Below are 17,490 nucleotides of genomic sequence, written 5' to 3'. Positions count from 1 at the left end.
TTTGTATTTTTTGACCCGGGCCAATAGGAACCCAACCCCACTTGATTTGGAAAATTGAGTTAGACAGATTGTGTTGGGGCCGAGGGATTTAAAGGCAGTATTGGGTTAGGTCTGATAAGTGGCTTATTCGGCGCTATATCACAATTCATTAATTCTCGGGCATAGATGTTCACGAAACCTCCTCAACCTGGGGTTTGGGTCTGGTCGGGTTAGGGTTGAGGTAATGCTAATTTGGGTTGGGTTAGGGTTGGCCACAAGGCCCACAACCCGACCCCCCAAGTTGCACCCCTATTTGCAATGCTAGGAATACAGAAAATCAGGCTTAAGAGAGGGCTCATCCCGACAATGAAGAAGCAAGTCAAAATATGTATGCTGAGAATATGTTTTTTTACTCCTTATGATCATGCCTCTGACATAGGGCTCCAATACAAATAGCTACAACGCAACAAGTTTTGATATCTTCAATGGGACGCAAAGGCATAGGAAGTTCTTACCAAGGTACAAGTACATCTCCTCGTCCCAATCCCATTTAAAAAGTGTAGGGACTTATGAAAATTCTCTATAAGTAGATAATCTATTTTGAACATTAAATATGATAAATAAATATAAATGAGTAGAGAGTATACAATTTCTATAGTTTTAAATGACTTGTTTATAATATCAAGTGTAATGGAATAGATATTATAAGAATCAACATGATACTAGAGTTGATACTTGATAGACAGTAAAATGTTGAGTAAATGAATTTTTTTTACAAATATCAAAGAATTTACTCTCCACTATTCTAATGAGAGGAAGTCTAAACTGAAGGGAGCCCTTGCAAAAAAGAGGTGAAAGGGCTCCGATAGGAGAGCCCTTTCACCTATTTTTTGCAAGGGTTCCCTTCAGTCTAGAATTACTAAAGTGAGGAGTGAAATTATTAAAAAAAGGGGTTTCAGATATAATTTCTCTTACTACTATTGTTGCTCTATCTTATACTAAAACCACAGCTTACATGAAAAACAGAAAATTCGTACTTAGACAAAGTTCCCTATGGAATTACTCTATCTTTAAGTTATAGACCAATTTTATTTCCTATTTGAGTGATTACATTGTTCACTTCTCCATTATTCTTCGTATATTTATACCAAATAAAGGCAAAATCCAGTAGATTGGAATTTTGAAATTGCTGCCCAAGGCATGAATTCATGTACAAAAAAGTCTTTCACATAATCTTCACAGTTGAAAAGTTTGAGACATGAAATCTGTACTATGTCCTTCTTTTACAAGGAAAAAAACAAAGAAAAGAAAATGCGGGCAGGTTTGCCCGCTGCCCAGATTTTTGTTTTCAAAACTATCTTTTATAGAATTACTATATTCTCCTTATCTTACTGAAAATGACAGACATGGCCCCTACATTACCTATTAAGTAGGGCTGGCAATTTCACCCGGAAAAGTGGGGATCCGCCCCGCCCCGCTTGGCTTGGGGAGGGGATTCCCCGATTTGAGTGGGGAAGGGGAAGGGGAAGGGGAGGAGAAGGGGATTGAGTGGCCCCGCCCCACTCCGCATTAATGCCATTTTTTTCTTGTATTTTTTTAAGTGTTTTTTTATGTTGAGAAAACTACTAGAAACCCCTTGGATCAAAACATATCTACAAGATTCCCCCAAAATTTGCATAATTTCCATTAGTACAGTTTTGTCCCTGAAATAGCTTTTTATGTTTTTTTTTACCCATAATCCATTGGGCATTGTCCCTCATTATATTAGTATATTACCCTTAGAAATCCCTAAAATCTCTCCATCGAACCATCACTGTAAGGCAACATTAAATTCTTTGAAAATCTCCCTCCCCCAAATAAAGGTAACATCTCTCTGATGAGTGATGAGATTTTATATGGTGTGCACTCGTATAGTCCATTATTTTTCAAAAAGCAATGTATGGGCTACACCATAGGATGATCCAAACCGTCCATTTGATAGGCTACAATTTAAAAGTACTTTACAGGCCACACCATAGATCATCCAAACAGTCCATTTGATGGGCCACAACGTAAATAGATTGCGGCCCAAAAATCATTTCCATAGGATGATTGCAACCCTCCGATCTATAGAAGGTACCATAATATGCAATTCCTCTATAGATCAGAGGGTTGGGATTATCCTATGGAAATGATTTTTGGGCCACAACCTATTTACGTTGTAGCCCATCAAATGGACAGTTTGGATTATCCTACAATGTGCCCATCAAGTGAAAGGTTTGGATCATCCTATGCCTATGGTAGTATGGTGTGCCCATCAAATGGACGGTTTGGATCTTCCTATCGTGTGGCACGTATAGTACTTTTTGGCAAGTGGGATTGGGAATTAGGGATCTGCTAGGGACTATTGATCAATTAAATGAATCTGAGAGCAACCACCTTTGTCCCCATGTTATTAAAGTGAATAAGACAAAATCTTAGCCTATGTGGGTTGTGTGGCTACTCTCACATGCAACAGCCAAGCCGCTACATGCCTGAAGTGATTGTCCCCGAAGATGCGGGGCGAGGAAGGGGAGGGGATGGGGATTAGATATTCCCCGTGGGGAGGGGAGGGGGATTCCCCACCATCCCCGCAGTGGGGAGGGGAAGGGGAGGGGGGAAATTCCCCGCAGAGGGGAAGGAGTAGGGGACCCCAACATCCGGCCCCGACCCGCCCCGTTGCCACCCCTACTATTAAGGAGAGTTTTAGAACACTGATTTATTTTTATTTTTTATTTTTTTTGTGAAAGATATATAAAGAATTGGAATAAATGAAATAAGAACCGGGGGATCAACCTGACGATCAAGATGATCAATCTTCAACCTGAGAATACAAAGAAAAGTGTAAAGTACACCAAATCTCAAATCAAAGGGGGAGGAAATCAACATTTCCAAAGCCGGCCTAGAGACTTGCTCCATCCCTTGCTAGCCTATCTGCCTCACCGTTCATTAATCTTCATACATGATGGAAAGAGATGGAGGATACCTCTACTCCATCCAATATTCACCAATCCAACGTGCAAATCGCCTAGGATGCGGAATAGTCCCCTTCAACCATGTTATCATGTTCAGCGAATCCCCTTCCAATATTACCTGATTCCAACAGCTTAAGCTTTTGGAGAAGTTGGTGAGTTAACTTGGTACCAAAGGTCTCGAGTTCAAACCTCCTCGATAGCAAAAATCCACATGCGATGGTCTGCCCAAAGTGGGACCTCATGTGCCACGTGTTTGCCAAGTGGGTCACACATGCGGGGGAGTGTTAAAATATAAAAGATAAATAATGCCTTTCTCCAACAACTTAAGCTTTTGGAGAAGTTGGTAAGTTAACAACTATTACCTGATTGAGTATGTTTTCATCAATCAACCTAATTCCTTGACAAATAGCTCTTATCCCCACATCACTTGAGTCTGCAGTCCCAATGGGGCCTGAGAATAGCCTGAGAATGCCTAGCGAATGCGTGGACACTGATTAGCTTCAAATTGTTAGAAATTTGAATGCCCATCTTTAGATAGTCGATTTGTGCTTCAAAATCATGGCAACTTGATCCATTAATCGACACATTTGTGTTTACTCAACTCTTAGAAATTTGACTTGCCCTTTCTGGATTGCAAGAAAAACATTTTTAACCGAAAATTTTATCCTAGGAATATTTTTTCTTTCCACATTTTTTTTTGAACCGATTTTTCTTTCTATAATTTAGAGGGAAATGATATGATTGTGGTTAATATAGAGGGATATTATCATAAATTGAAGGTCTTTCTATGTAAAAAATTGAATAGGGTTGGTTCAAGTTTTTCACATTGTGTTGAAAAACTAGGAAACTTTAGAAGTATTTTTCCTTTCCAAACTTTTTCAGAAAATTCCTGCAATCCAAATTGGCCCCAAGGATATTTTTTCTTTTCCTTAAACAAACTTATTTGTATATACATAATTTTCCTATTCAAATCAATAAAATGTTCCTTGGAAGAAAAAAGGCAAGATTTTTTGGAAAATTTGTTTATTGACAGTCTGGTGGTCCATTTGGAAAGAGCGTAATGAGATAATCTTTAATGGGAAGGCAAAATCTTCCTATGGTCTATATTTGAAGATTATTGCTCTGGCTATTCACTGGGCAAAAAGTTCTCATCTCTTCTGTACGGTTTCTACCTATGATTTGTGGGAGGGTTGGCAAATCATATGCAATGAGGCGTCTTCCAAATCTAAGGTGATTCAAAATTGGGCTCTTCCTCCCGTGGGTTTCTTCAAGCTTAATTTTGATGGTGCTTCTTTTGGGATCCGGGTGCAGCTGGAATTGGTGGTCTTCTTAAGAATGATAGAGGTGAAGTGGTTTGGGCTTTTTCCGGTCCAATCAGTATAAGCGATTCTTCTGAAGCAAAAGTAAAAGCGGCTTATTCCGGAATATTACATTTAGATAAACTCATCCTGGACAAGCTGATAGTAGAAGGGGACTCGGCAAATGTGGTGAAGTGGCTTTCGGGTTTTGCTCCGCCGCCGTGGAGATTCCTCAGTCTTATGGATATTTGGATTATGTTTATGATTTGGCTGCAGTTTTCTCACATATTCGGAGATCGACAGATGGCGAATCTGATTCCCTTGCCAAATATGGGGTTAGCAGGGCTAGTTTAGAGTGGTTTGATTATCTCCCTCCGTAAATTGTATTTTCTTTTTCCTTTTCTTTGTATTCTGTGAACCTTCTCGGTTCATTCCTTCAATATATTAATATTTCAAAAACAAAAAATTCATTATAATTGATAAAGTTGGATTTTTTGTAAAACATATTGTGTTCCTTATTTCTACTTTTTTGGACCCTCATATAATATTTATTTTTTAGGAAGGCAATATTTATTAATAAAGAGATGGATTACAAACACACATAAAAAGAATTGTTAGAGGTTTCTGATTTGGCAAGACGATCGGTCAAATTGTTGGCACTTTTAGAAATGAGTGCACAAAGGGATAATCCTATACGAATACAAGTTTTTGATTTCATTGGCTAGCCTCCACTGACCATTGCTACCTCCTTTAGCCCACAACATCATGTTAGAGGACTTGCTTTCTACTTCCAATCTACCTTCCATTTGATTAAGAATGATGCTCAAGTGCTGATTGAGAGCGCCGACCTTGGCTTTTGAGGAATCCGTATAATCAATTGGTCTAGCAAAAGAGAAGATGATGTCACCTACAGAGTTCCTAAAATGCATCAAATTCCTTTCAACATTGACTTTGATGACATTCATTGGGGGAAGATTTCATCTTGCTACCACTTTAGCTTATAGGGCCGGAGCCAATCTAGCATCAACCCCCAGTTTCTTATGATGTCCACAGAATAGCCCAAGGGCCCCTTGATGTAAATCTGATTCCATCTAGAGATGTAATTTTTATCATTGAAAATATAAGAATTCCTCTCCATCCAAATGATCTAGAAGACCACAAAAGGAGTGATTAGCCAAAGAACCATACCAAGAAAGAGGCAAAGCTAGTCATCTTCCATCTCCAAATCAACTCTTGAGTCAGAGTTAGGAAACACCTATTTAGTCCATAGCACCCTACAACATTTCCTTATTTCTACTAGCTAGGGAAGCATGGTCTAAGTTTGAGGCCTTAGAGTTGGGAATGGGATTACCCTTTGGCATGGGCCCGGGTATCATTTTTCTGTGGGACCCATGTGACATTGGGCATGAGACCCGCAAGCACGAAAGTCACTCATGATGGTCCACCAGATCAATAGTCTCCCAATCACTATGTTGGGGCGCCACGTGCATCATGGAGCCCACATGAGAAAAATATCAGGAAAATGGTGCTGTTCTTTAGTCATTTACAAAGCAACGACATTCATTGCATTTTATTTTAGGGGTGAAAATGGAAAATCATGTTATATATTACCTTCATGTTTTACCCCATAGTTTTCACTGCCTCCTTCACTGCAACCACTGTTAACCTCCTAGCTAGCATTTTCTCGAAAGCCCTAAAACTAAAAGTCTCTCTCTCTCTCTCTCTCTCTCTCTCTCTTCTGTCTGGAATTTAGTTTCTCTCCTATATTTGGCAAGAAACCCATCACCCTTTCATCATTCTTAGAAGAGAGAAATCCACCAAGATGAATACCTTTCAAGGTTTCTAGTGTAATCATCACCACAAACAAGTAAACCCAGAAACCCCAAGAAAGGAGGGATATCTCCACCACTTCCAACATCAAAACCCTTGCGCGCTCTCTCTCTCTCTCTCTCTCTCTCTCTCTCTCTCAAAGAAAATCTGCTAAAAAGCCAGGTCCTTGGTGAGTTTCATCTTCATTCTAAACCATAGCCTTTTGGAGAGTTCTAGATTCATCAAAATCAACAGTTGGAAAAAGACCCATCAAGAAGACTAAATCAAGACCACATGACTGATCTCTACAACTGAAGTGCATTCAAAACCTGGTTTTATTCTCTCTCTCTCTCTCTCTCTCTCTCTCTCTCTCTCTCTCGCTCGCAAACAACAAAGCAAATCTGCCAAAAAACACATCTCTTTGAGAGTTTCATCTTTATTCAGGACATCAGCTTTGTGGGTAGTCTAGTCTTCATCAAATCACCAGCAGGAAAAAGACCTACCCATAAACAACAACAAAAAGGGAGAGCAAGAAGAACAGGTGACCGATCTCTTCAACTCAAGTACTTCAAAATCTGGTCTGCTCTCTCTCTCTCTCTCTCTCTCTCTCTCTCTCTCTCTCTCTCTCTCTCTCTCTCTCTATTGTTTAACAAAATTTGTCTTTACCCTTGACCAAGAAAAGCAAAGAAGAGTAAACCCAAGAACAACAACAACAAGAAGAAATCCCCTACCTACCAAAAAAAAAAAAACAAGAAATCCCCAACCAGAAGACTATCTTAGAAGACAAAGATCATCAAATCATTACCAAAACAAAGACCCTAACATCATTTGGCAATGGACTCAATTCCAGTAGTCACAGACAGTTCCAACTCCGAAACCCCCGGCAGCTCCGCGGCAAGCTCCTCCTCTCCCCCCACCCCAAGCCGATACGAATCTCAAAAGCGCCGCGACTGGAACACCTTCGGCCAATACCTCAAGAACCACCGCCCCCCTCTCTCCCTCTCCCGCTGCAGCGGCGCTCACGTCCTCGAATTCCTACGATACCTCGACCAATTTGGCAAAACCAAAGTCCACACCCAAATCTGCCCCTTCTTCGGCAACCCTAACCCACCTGCACCGTGCCCGTGCCCTCTCCGCCAGGCCTGGGGGAGCCTTGATGCACTCATTGGCCGCCTTCGTGCAGCCTTCGAAGAGAATGGAGGGAGACCCGAGGCCAATCCGTTTGGTGCACGACCGGTGAGACTCTACTTGCGAGAGGTCCGCGAAATGCAGGCTAAGGCTAGAGGGATCAGCTATGAGAAGAAGAAGCGGAATCGCCCCCAACAAACACTTCAGATGCCTCCACCGCCGCCTCCAGGAGGTGCAAGTTAGGGTTCCACTATTGGGTTATCAACAATTTAGAATTTTAGATTGTTTGATGAAGGTCAATTCTATATTTTCTGAATCTCTTAAGTTCTTAGTTTATGAAATAGCTATCTGGGTACTTTTAAATATCTATGTTAAACTGCATAGGTAGATCTTTCTGTAGTTCTAGCTAGTTTAAGCAGTTCTTCCATGTGATTTGGTTTACTTTGATGGGGAGGATTTTAAGATTTGTAGCTACCTCTTTTTTTCCATTAATGTCAGTAACAGTAGTAGAAGCAATAGTCATAGTAACAGTTGAGTTATAGTAGAATGAGGAAATGATGATGATGATGATTATGATGATGATGAAATGGTAGTGCACTAGGGTTACAGTACAAGTGAATTTTATGCTTAGTTTTTACGAGATCAATGAAGAATTGAACAATTCATGGCTTAGGCAAATGTACTCCAAATCTCATATATACCAAGTAATAGATTTCCAAATGATTGTTCATTCTTTCTTTCATTTTCTTAATTTTCATTCTTTGGCAAAAGGCACTTTATTTACTATCAAAGGATGGAGAAAACAAAGTCTGGAGTTATATATATATATATATATATATATATATGAGGAAAATGATTGTACGCTCGACCGTACCTAAAGTTAGGTACGGTAGAGTGCCAAATCACATGGGTCCCCCATTTTGGTGGGCATCTAAACCATTCATTTGCAAGGCCTCATCATAGATAGGGTGCATACCAAAAATCAGCACCATTGAATCATCCTAACCCCTCCAAAACTGGAGGCCAAAATGGGCAGATTTGTGGACAAACACTGTCTGTCCATTTTGGCTTCCACAAATGGATGGGTTAGGATGATATTATGGAGCTGATTTTTGGTATGCACCCTATCTATGATGGGGCCTTGCAAATGAATGGTTTAGATGCTCACCAAAAATGTGGGACCCATGTGATTTGGCACTCTACCGTACCTAACTTTAGGTACGGTCGAGCGTACAATCTTATTCCTATATATATATATATATATATATATATATATATATATATAGTTCTTCATATGTGTGTATGTGGTGTTATCTATCATATTTATGGCTGACCTTTCTTCACCTTTTACTTTGTTTTGCTACTTCAGTTAAGATTCATTCAGGGGCAGTTGGGTTTATGTCTGTACATTTGAAGGGAAAGAACCAACCCCACAAAGAATAATCTCAAAATGTGATATTAGGCTATAAATATTGGGTTTTGCAAATGCTAAACTCCTTAAATTCCATCTGACCTCCAATGAATTCTTTTCTTTTCAAGCTATTTAGTGCTGTCATTTCTGTTGAACGAGAAGGAATTGCAATTGGCAGACAATGAAATCTCCTCATTCATTCAAATCTTGGAGAAAGAAAAAGAAAAAGAAAAAGGAATAGGTTGTTTTCTGTCCTTGCTACTCTCTAACCAGTTCCAAATTATGCAAAGTTCATCCCCCTTGCCTTTATTGTGTCCTATCCTATATTCCTATCAACATCACATGGTTCTATTCAAGTAAATAAAACACTGAAATTACACTGACACGAATGATCCTTGAAACAGTAAAATCTAGTAAGTTTGGATCTTCCATCAAAGGTTTCTATTCAAGGAAAGAGACAACAAGGTTGCCCATTAAATAAGTTCATATGTGACAAATTTGTTAGGCAAGATTTTGCCTTATTAAATTAAATGGGGCCAAGGAAGAAAACTTTTACAGTTATTAGAGAGGAGATTTCTTAATCTCTATTGCTGACAGCCCATCTGTATGGAACAGGAGGAACCTATCATTGGTGATGTTGGGTTTACCTTTTTGGATTTTCTTATTCTTTTTTTGTATTGAAGGGGTCGAAATATTTTTCCATTCTTCTCTATTCTTGAAGAATTATGCTCTTTTCCATGCGATTTTGGGTCTATAAATGTGGTTGTTACCTATAAGGAAGACAAAGGGATAGAGGCTAGGCAACTCTTTCTTTTGTGGGTTTTGAGTGGTGCACATAAAGTTTCCACTATGCAAACTGAGGATCTATTCCCACTACTAAACATGTATGAAAAAACATAGATTTGTATTAGGATTGGCTAAAGATATTAATGTTAGAGGCAATTAGGTAAAGCAAAGAGTGCTTGAAGCATTACACCCAAGGTATCTAGTTTGGAATACCAAGTTTGTTGCCTCCAGCCCCTATATATATAGATACACTAGGGTTATAAGAGGTTAATGGGCTCTAGCCCAAGTAGGCCCACTACACCGGTCCATTATCTTATTGGGCTTATATTAGAACATAATAGGGTTATATTATATACCCAACAATTAAAAGTTCAACTTAGGGCTCCATAAACAATAATTAATTGACAAAAACATTTCTATTCCATGCCGACAAATCTTCTGTTAGCCATCACTGGATAATCTAGGTTTTGAGTTTTTTAATTAGAAAAAAATAGTCTTAGATCAAAATTGTTGAAAGCCCTTTTACATCTTTGAGAGAATCATAAGCAAACAATGCTTAATTGAACATAAACTTCAATTTGAGGTGGAACAAATTGTGTCTGGATTGCACTAGGGTTATAGTACAGTACTAACAGTATTGATCTTATAATAACCATAAAAAACGTTTCTAGATATTCAAGTTTACCCATCACAAAATGATCTTCTTCATTTTGTAAGAATGTCAGGGTTTTGTTTTGTTTGTGGGTTCTTCTTATTTAATGATTCAACTATATCCAAGATGGCGCCCACATTTCCCCTTAGTACAATAATTTAGAAAACTCTGAACATATTTGATTTTTGACATCTAGTGAGAATGATTCCACACCCTACACGTCAAAAGGAATCATGAGTCCTAAATTTCTCTATGTTCAGATATTTATTTCTCATTTAAAATTTTTTGGATGAGAATGTTATCTCTTTTCACTATTTCATACACATCAGATATCCTTTTTCCTATTTCCTATTTTGTTTTTGAAATGGTAAAAAATATATTAAAAGAGAGAAAAACCACGACCAAGGAGGTTGAAAGTAGAAGAGAAGAGAGAAAATGAAGGGAAAATTTATACATATTCTTACCTATTTAATATTCTCTATACAGAAGGACATTTCAAAATCTATTTTATTGGTTTTGGCAGGATTATGATGGACGATAGTTTCACATCATTAAGAAGCTTAGCTAAGCTTCTTTAGGAGTGGTGTGCCGTTGATTGTATATTTCGTCTCTTTTGTCTTCTCATTTTCTATTGTAAATGTGGGAGTTCCATCTCGGTCTCCTGTTTTTTTTTTTTTTTTTTCATTTATAATATTACCATTTCAAAAAGAAGAAGAAGCTAAGCTTCTGTATTAGGATTGTTAAGGTAAGAATAATCTTATTGAGGCACACAAAATATTTATGAAGCTAGGAAACCTAAAACAAAACCCTAACTTTTCTTTCATATAGTGAAGGACTGATTTTCAATTGTAAACTTGTTCACATACAATTATACAAGTGAAAAATTAGATAGAATGCAGCAGAGATTCATATTAATCATTATGAGATGGCTTTTGCATTAATGAATAGGACAAAAATGCAGAATTATTTTATGCCTTGATGTCTTTTCTAGTCTCTAGGAAGAGTCCTACATTATTAAATCTCTGCCTATTTTCCACCTGTTTCTTTGTCTTTTGCTGAAAAGCTCCATTTCTTTCGAAGTAAAATGGGCGTAAAATTACGCCAATTTTTACACTTAAAAATGGCATAAATTTTGTTTTACTTCTGTCCATCATCTGTGTATGGTTTGCTTAGAGCTCCTGTTGGTGATCCGTGATCGAACGGTCCTCCAGGTTCTTCGCTGTTTTCATAGTTTTTTATTGATGGCATCTTTGTCTTCGTCGACCTAGTTCACATCAAACGAAAATGAGCCAAACCAAAGGCGGTGGACATAATTTAAATCAGTTTGGAAAGAGCTCAAAGTCACATTTGTATGAGGGCAAATGAAGGAATATATAGAATATGGTTACATTAGTCAATATGTCTTGATGAGATAAATAACAAAATAAATAAAATATTGTTGGAAATGTAACAAATATTATATAAATAGATACAAAATCAAAGGGAGAAACTATATATTCTTAGAAGTAGATTTGGTCCATCATCGACAATGAGCTTACCACCACGTTTTGAAAGCATGACTGGAAGCCCTTTTTTCATGATATGGACAATTTTATCATCATTAGAAATATATTGAACATCTAATTACTTCTTTGCCACATGATCACATACAAAGTGAAAGTTAATCTCTATGTATGTTTTTTTTTTTTTTAAATGATGAACGATTTATTAAGGTGCGAAAAAACATCACTAATGGTCTGGGCAACATGGAAGAAAGAGAGAAGAGGGGAGAAAAAAGATGGAAATACAATAAAGGAAAAATCATTCAGAGAGAGCGTATTAGCCATGGATCTGGAAAGAAGGTCCGTCTCTCCCTTATCCGACCACCGAATATGCTAGAACTTGATAGATTGATATCCTCCACATCTCATCAATCATCTCAAAGAATCTCCAAGGATGAGAACGACTCCCATCTATCAATCTAATGACATTGAGGGAACCCTCTTCCACAATAAGAAAACCCAACTCGCTAATATTCATGATTCTGATCCCCGTCAATACGACCCTCGCTTCTACCTTATTGGAGTCCTTGATTTTGGTTGGACCCAAATAAGCCCTTCTGACCATACCAGACCCATCTATAAGAAGACCTATGATCCCAGCTGGCCCCGGGTTACAGGTGTTTGAGCCATCAAAATTAAGGTTTAACCAACCAAGGTAAGGGGGATGCCATCTGGGGGCTATAATCTCCTCCCTGTCATTAGAATAGCAAATCTCTCTGCAGTACCATGTTATATGTGCTTCATATGAGCATGAAATATTGAATTCACAAAGTGTTGTGTTGATCAATGTTGTCACACTAAATGGTAGATGGACGATGATACAAGTTACTTAGGTCTTGAAGAAGATACTAGAGCCATAGTGTTAAATTTTAAAGTGTATTTTTTGGGTAGCTTTTATTTTATTTTTATTTTGAGAGATGTAGTGAGGGAAAAATTATAATTTTGTGTCCATGGGCAGGTTGGTCCTTTTGCCTAGCTTGCACATGTGTGAGCCACACATGTTTGCTCTATCTTTTCTCACTTCCCTCCTATTTCAAATTCAAACCCCACTTGAAACTCTAAACCCACAACTTCTCTAAGCATTAAAGTCTCCACTTTTCCATACCCACTACCACTTACCTAAGCCATTTACTCCATACTTTCCTTTTACTATGCCTATTCTCATTAACGAACACTTTTGCAGAGATTCTGCACTAGCTAGTAAGACCTCCATTGAAGCTCTCTTGTGTAGACCTCCATTGAAGCACCTTTTGTGCAGATTGAAGCAAAGGCCAACTTGCCCCATATTTTATCTATTTTGAAGCTTTCTTCTTTTTATTGTTCTACTTGTAATTTTGTTCTTCTCTCATATATATTGGAGTACATCTTGTGGTGATTGTTCTTCTTCTCTTTTGATTGTGGATCTTGGGCTAGTGTAAACCTCGGTTTCACTATTTTGAGAAGCGGATTTTCCGGTTTGTGAAATCCATCTTTCTCTTTACATAGAACCTCGACAATTGCATTGGGAATACCTCTATATTTGGACTCTATGGTAGAATGCACCACTATTGCCTGTTTCCTAGAATAGTAAGACACAAGATTGGTAAAGAGAAAGATGGAATATTCCTTCTCAAATAGCAAAACCGAGGTTTACAGTAGCCCAAGATCACCAACAAGATGTGCTCTAATATATGATAGAAGAACAACACTACAAGATGAGAACAATAGAAAAAAGGCCTTGAAAACATAAAGAAAATTGGGGCAGGTTGGCACTTTGCTTCACATTACTACCTTTCATACAAGGAGCTTTAATGGAGATCTTCCTAGTGGAGAATCTCTATGAAAATGAGTAAATGGAGATTTGGCCTAGTATGGAGGCTTAAATGCTTAGGGAAGTGATGGTGGGTTTATAGTTTCAAGTAGAGTTTGAATTTGAAATATGAGGGAAGTGGGAAGGTAAAAGATGGACCAAACATGTGTGACTCAAATGTGCAAGTTAGGCCAACAAAATGACCAAAATGACCTAGAAGAAAAAATTGCATTTTTGTCCTCACTACATCTCTCAAAAGTAAAATAAAATAAAACTAAGGTAAACAAAATTAGCTTCCACAAAATACACTTTAGAATTTTACAACTGGTCGTTAGATAGACACCATAACAGCTTGTCAGTCCACATTGGTGTTGGTATGTCGGGACATAGGTGACTGAGAGCTAAGAAATTGTATGTTTTAAATACCCAATGACACATTCTTCAGACCAATGAACTTCCTTATGGCAGTGTATATAATTTGAGCGCAAAGCCTTAATGGAAAATTTATTGCCAAGTCATAAGAAAGTCAGAAATGGCAGGAATTATGTTTCACAATAATATTCTCAACATAGATGAGTAGAAGGATGATCAAGGTGTGAGATTAAAAAGAGATTTATCCGTGCGAGAGGACATGAATCTCACAATCGGAGAACAGTGCTGAGACAATTATGATAAGAGGTGCATGGAGCCAGCTTGAGACCATAGAAATCGATCATCGATTAATCATTGTGGCTGACACATAAAGACATATATCCTCATAGAAATAGCTGTTAAGAAAGAAATTTTGGATGGTAGCTACTGATAGAAGGAGAGATCAGGTAACACTAACCACGGGACAGAAAGTCTCACTATAGTCAACCCCTAGTTCTTGGTCGAATCATTTTGCCACAAATTAAACCGGGCTTTATAATGCTTCATAGAATTATCAGCTTTCCATTTTAGGCAGAAAACCCTTTTAAGACTAACAATATTCATGTACAGCTTATGTGGAACAAGTCCAGTGCATTGAAGTCATCTGCCACGAGGGATACTTGCTAGCTTTCCAAAATCATTTTGTCTCAACTTTCAACTAGTTTTGAAGAGGCAACAAGAGCATAGTGCAAGGGATGTTTAACTGCGAAGAGACTGACTTTCATCAGATATAACATTGTGAGAAATATAAAGTTGACCGATTGAGTGGCTATTTGCTATTGCCCATAAACACATGGTTGTGAATAAAATTAGGCTACTGATATTTGCACAACCATGTTTTGATAATGACACAAACTCACCTTGTCTTTTCCTTTTGAATTGCCGGCTGAGAGGTTTTTTGGAATTGTAAATAGCTTTCAACGGCTGCTGGTAAATAGTAAAAGACAAGGTGAGTTTGTGTCATTATCAAAATGTGGTAGTGCAAATATCATTAGACCAAAATTATTGCAAATATCAAAATGTGGTAGTGCAAATATCACTATCCAAATTGTTGGGGAATAGGTAGAGGCATGAGCCAAAAGTGTAAGGTCGATCAGTTTTAACAATGCCTGTTCGGCCGTTTATTTTTCTGGTGTATATGAAGGAAGTAAAATCAAAGCGATTGAAATTTCATAAACTCATCACTGCTTAATTCGTTTGTGCAACAAATTCTCAATAGCTTACTTAAAGTAAATAAAGGTAGGCAGCACTTCATATTTAATGAATAATGAGAATATATCTAAATTAAATGAACAATAAAAGGGGTACCCGAGGCATTAACCCAGAACCTGACCCGAGCTGAGTCAGGATCTAAAAAAATGAACCCTAACCTGCCCTCAGGGTTGGAAAATCCAGTCCTGACCCTGTTCGGGCTAAGGACGGGTCGGGGCGCTGCAATAGTTGTACAGCTATATTGCTGTACGGGTTGTGGAGCAGTAAAAAGGGGCAAATTCATCCTTAGAGAGGTTGAATTTATCTTCGCCCTTGTCTTTAACCGTCGCGAGATGGTAAAAATTGGGAAAGGATTTTATTTAATTGTAGCACTACAAGGCAATTTGATGATCCAAGCCCTTCACTACTGAAGATGGACCATACTTGTTTTTCTTAGACAACATATTAGTTTGCAACAAGGCAATTTAATGATCCAAGCCTTTCACATGTTTTGCCCCACTACCGTTGAACCATGATCTAGAGTAGATGATTGGTTTTGATCATCGAATTAGGCGGGCCCCTTACCTCTGCCAAATAATGTATTGGAAATGATATATTCGCCCCTTTTCCTGGGGCCACCTACTTGTAGTGTAGAAGAGTTGTCATAAATAGGCTAGAGGGGGCTGGCTCAAGGAAGAAAATGGGGTGGATATATCACATCCCCCTCGAGACTGAAAAAATGGCGGGAAGCTCAGGCATGGGGATCAAAGAGAATCTCAACGGTTCGTACCAGAATCCCGTAAAATACGGTTTTTTAGACTCGGCGTCCAGTCAGTGGGCCTACCAATCGTGCGCTACCACGTGGCCACATGTGATCTTTCGGCATGTGATTGACCTGCTGGACCCACCTTACTTCCACGTGGCAGGATTTAGCGCATGGAGACACACAGTCAGTGTTTTCAGACGCGTCTTTAAAGAGAGATTCTCCAATCGTCAAATCCCAAACTTTTAAGTGGGCCCCAGTGATTTGACATGTTCCGTACGAGTCACTCGGTTTCGTGTCGGAGATGAGTTTTCTATTGAAAGACCCGAAAATAGAAATTAAAAAAAAAGAAAAGGGAGGAGATGCAAACGAAACGTCTTGTCGTTATAGCTGTTGTCGAGGACACATCACGGTCGTCGGTGGTTCGATTTAATAAAAGCTTTCAATAAAACAAGGCGAGTTCGTCCCATTATCAACATGGTCAACAATGACATGTGGTGTAAACAAGGTTTAAAATTTCGATTTCGGTACCGGCTTTGGACCCTGAAATTTCAAATTTTCGACCGAAATTTCGGTCGAAATCTGGTACAAAACCCGAAACTAATATTTTATTCAATATTAAATTTCGGCTGAAATTTATGTGAAATATTAAATTAATATTTAAAAAAAAACGAGTCAAATTTCGGAAAAACCAAAATTTCGGCCGAAATAAATAACCGTTTCGGTTTTTATCGATTTCGATGTCGATCTTCACCGAAATCTGAAATTTCGGTCCAAAATTTTGGATTTCGGTCGAAATTTAAAACCGTTGGTGTAAAGAGGTGGCCCCTATTAATAATCCCAGGTGTAAAATGGTGGGACCCACCCTATCTATGGGTTTGGGTATAGATGTTGGGCCCACTTTAAAACTTTTGATGAGAAAATGATATCCCTATAAATTAAGGGAGATGATACTTTCACTCTCCTGCAATACGCATGCGCTTCCCTTATAACGTGATTTGACGTGAAAAGTGGGCAACTCTCTAACACTTTTTGACGTCAAATCACGTTGTAAGGGGGCGCATGCGTAATACCGCTTCCCTTATAACATCAAATTTGACGTGAAAAGTGGGCAACTCTAACGCTTTTAGATGTCAAATCACGTTGTAAGGGGGCGCATGCGTAATAGGGGGGGTGAAAATATCATCGCCCTTTAAATTAAGTGTCCTTGTAAATAAAACTCTAATTACTAGCGTATAAATTCCTTTTTAATGTGTAAGGCAAAGCAACAAATTATGGAAGAGTAAAATAATTCCTGCACTCCGAACAGGGCCCAAGGAATATGCAAAAAAGATTGTAGCGGTTAGGATCATTCCTGAGAGAAACTTTCTGGGCCCTACACATGCCCATATCTATGTGATTGGATCCATTGGGTCGACCAGTAACCACAAAGGTCCACAAGTCCAATCGAACTTTAATAACATGTCTTCTTAACCGCGAGATTGAGCCTCTAGCTCAATAGTCAAGGTTCTGGTCTTCACCCTTGAGGTCGGAGGTTCGATCCCAGCTTACCTACTATCTTAGTGCATAAATCCTTGATTTGCCCAAACAAGGTGCAAATGCAATGTCATACACAAATCCTCTTGTACATTCTAGGCCCCGATGAGTCTAACATTTAATTGTGTCGGCCGGGTTTTTGTCAGATTGTGAGCGGACTGAGTCATTCAAATAAAATTTAACTCAATAGAAGAAATGAAAAA

The 17,490-nt window shown here is 38.5% G+C and overlaps 1 protein-coding gene across 3 annotated transcripts; it reads left to right on the top strand.

Annotated features, from left to right (window-relative positions):
* Nucleotides 1-5,982: 5,982 nt before the first annotated feature.
* Nucleotides 5,983-7,723, top strand: LOC143858549 (protein LIGHT-DEPENDENT SHORT HYPOCOTYLS 4-like). 3 transcript variants are annotated; one of them, XM_077369207.1, is made up of 2 exons: nt 5,983-6,411; nt 6,524-7,723. In XM_077369207.1, the coding sequence occupies exon 2, from the start codon at nt 6,914-6,916 to the stop codon at nt 7,448-7,450; it is 537 nt and encodes a 178-aa protein (XP_077225322.1). In that variant the 5' UTR covers nt 5,983-6,411; nt 6,524-6,913; the 3' UTR covers nt 7,451-7,723. The 3 variants fall into 3 exon arrangements, with proteins under 3 accessions (XP_077225322.1, XP_077225321.1, XP_077225323.1); XM_077369206.1 differs by having other exon boundaries at nt 5,983-6,657; nt 6,762-7,723; XM_077369208.1 differs by having other exon boundaries at nt 5,983-6,657; nt 6,757-7,723.
* The last annotated feature ends 9,767 nt before the right edge of the window (nt 7,724-17,490 follow it).

This window comes from Tasmannia lanceolata, unplaced genomic scaffold (genome assembly GCF_043159265.1).
Source record: "Tasmannia lanceolata isolate RefF3 unplaced genomic scaffold, GAP_Taslan_0.1 ptg000026l, whole genome shotgun sequence".
In the NCBI taxonomy this organism is placed as follows: domain Eukaryota; kingdom Viridiplantae; phylum Streptophyta; class Magnoliopsida; order Canellales; family Winteraceae; genus Tasmannia; species Tasmannia lanceolata.
The sequence above is the reverse complement of the archived record's forward strand: the minus strand, read 5'-3'. Positions and strand labels throughout refer to the sequence as shown.

Bases quoted from the DNA above. Each gene is read 5' to 3' on its own strand.
- LOC143858549 (XM_077369207.1), top strand. From the start codon at position 6,914: ATGGACTCAATTCCAGTAGTCACAGACAGTTCCAACTCCGAAACCCCC.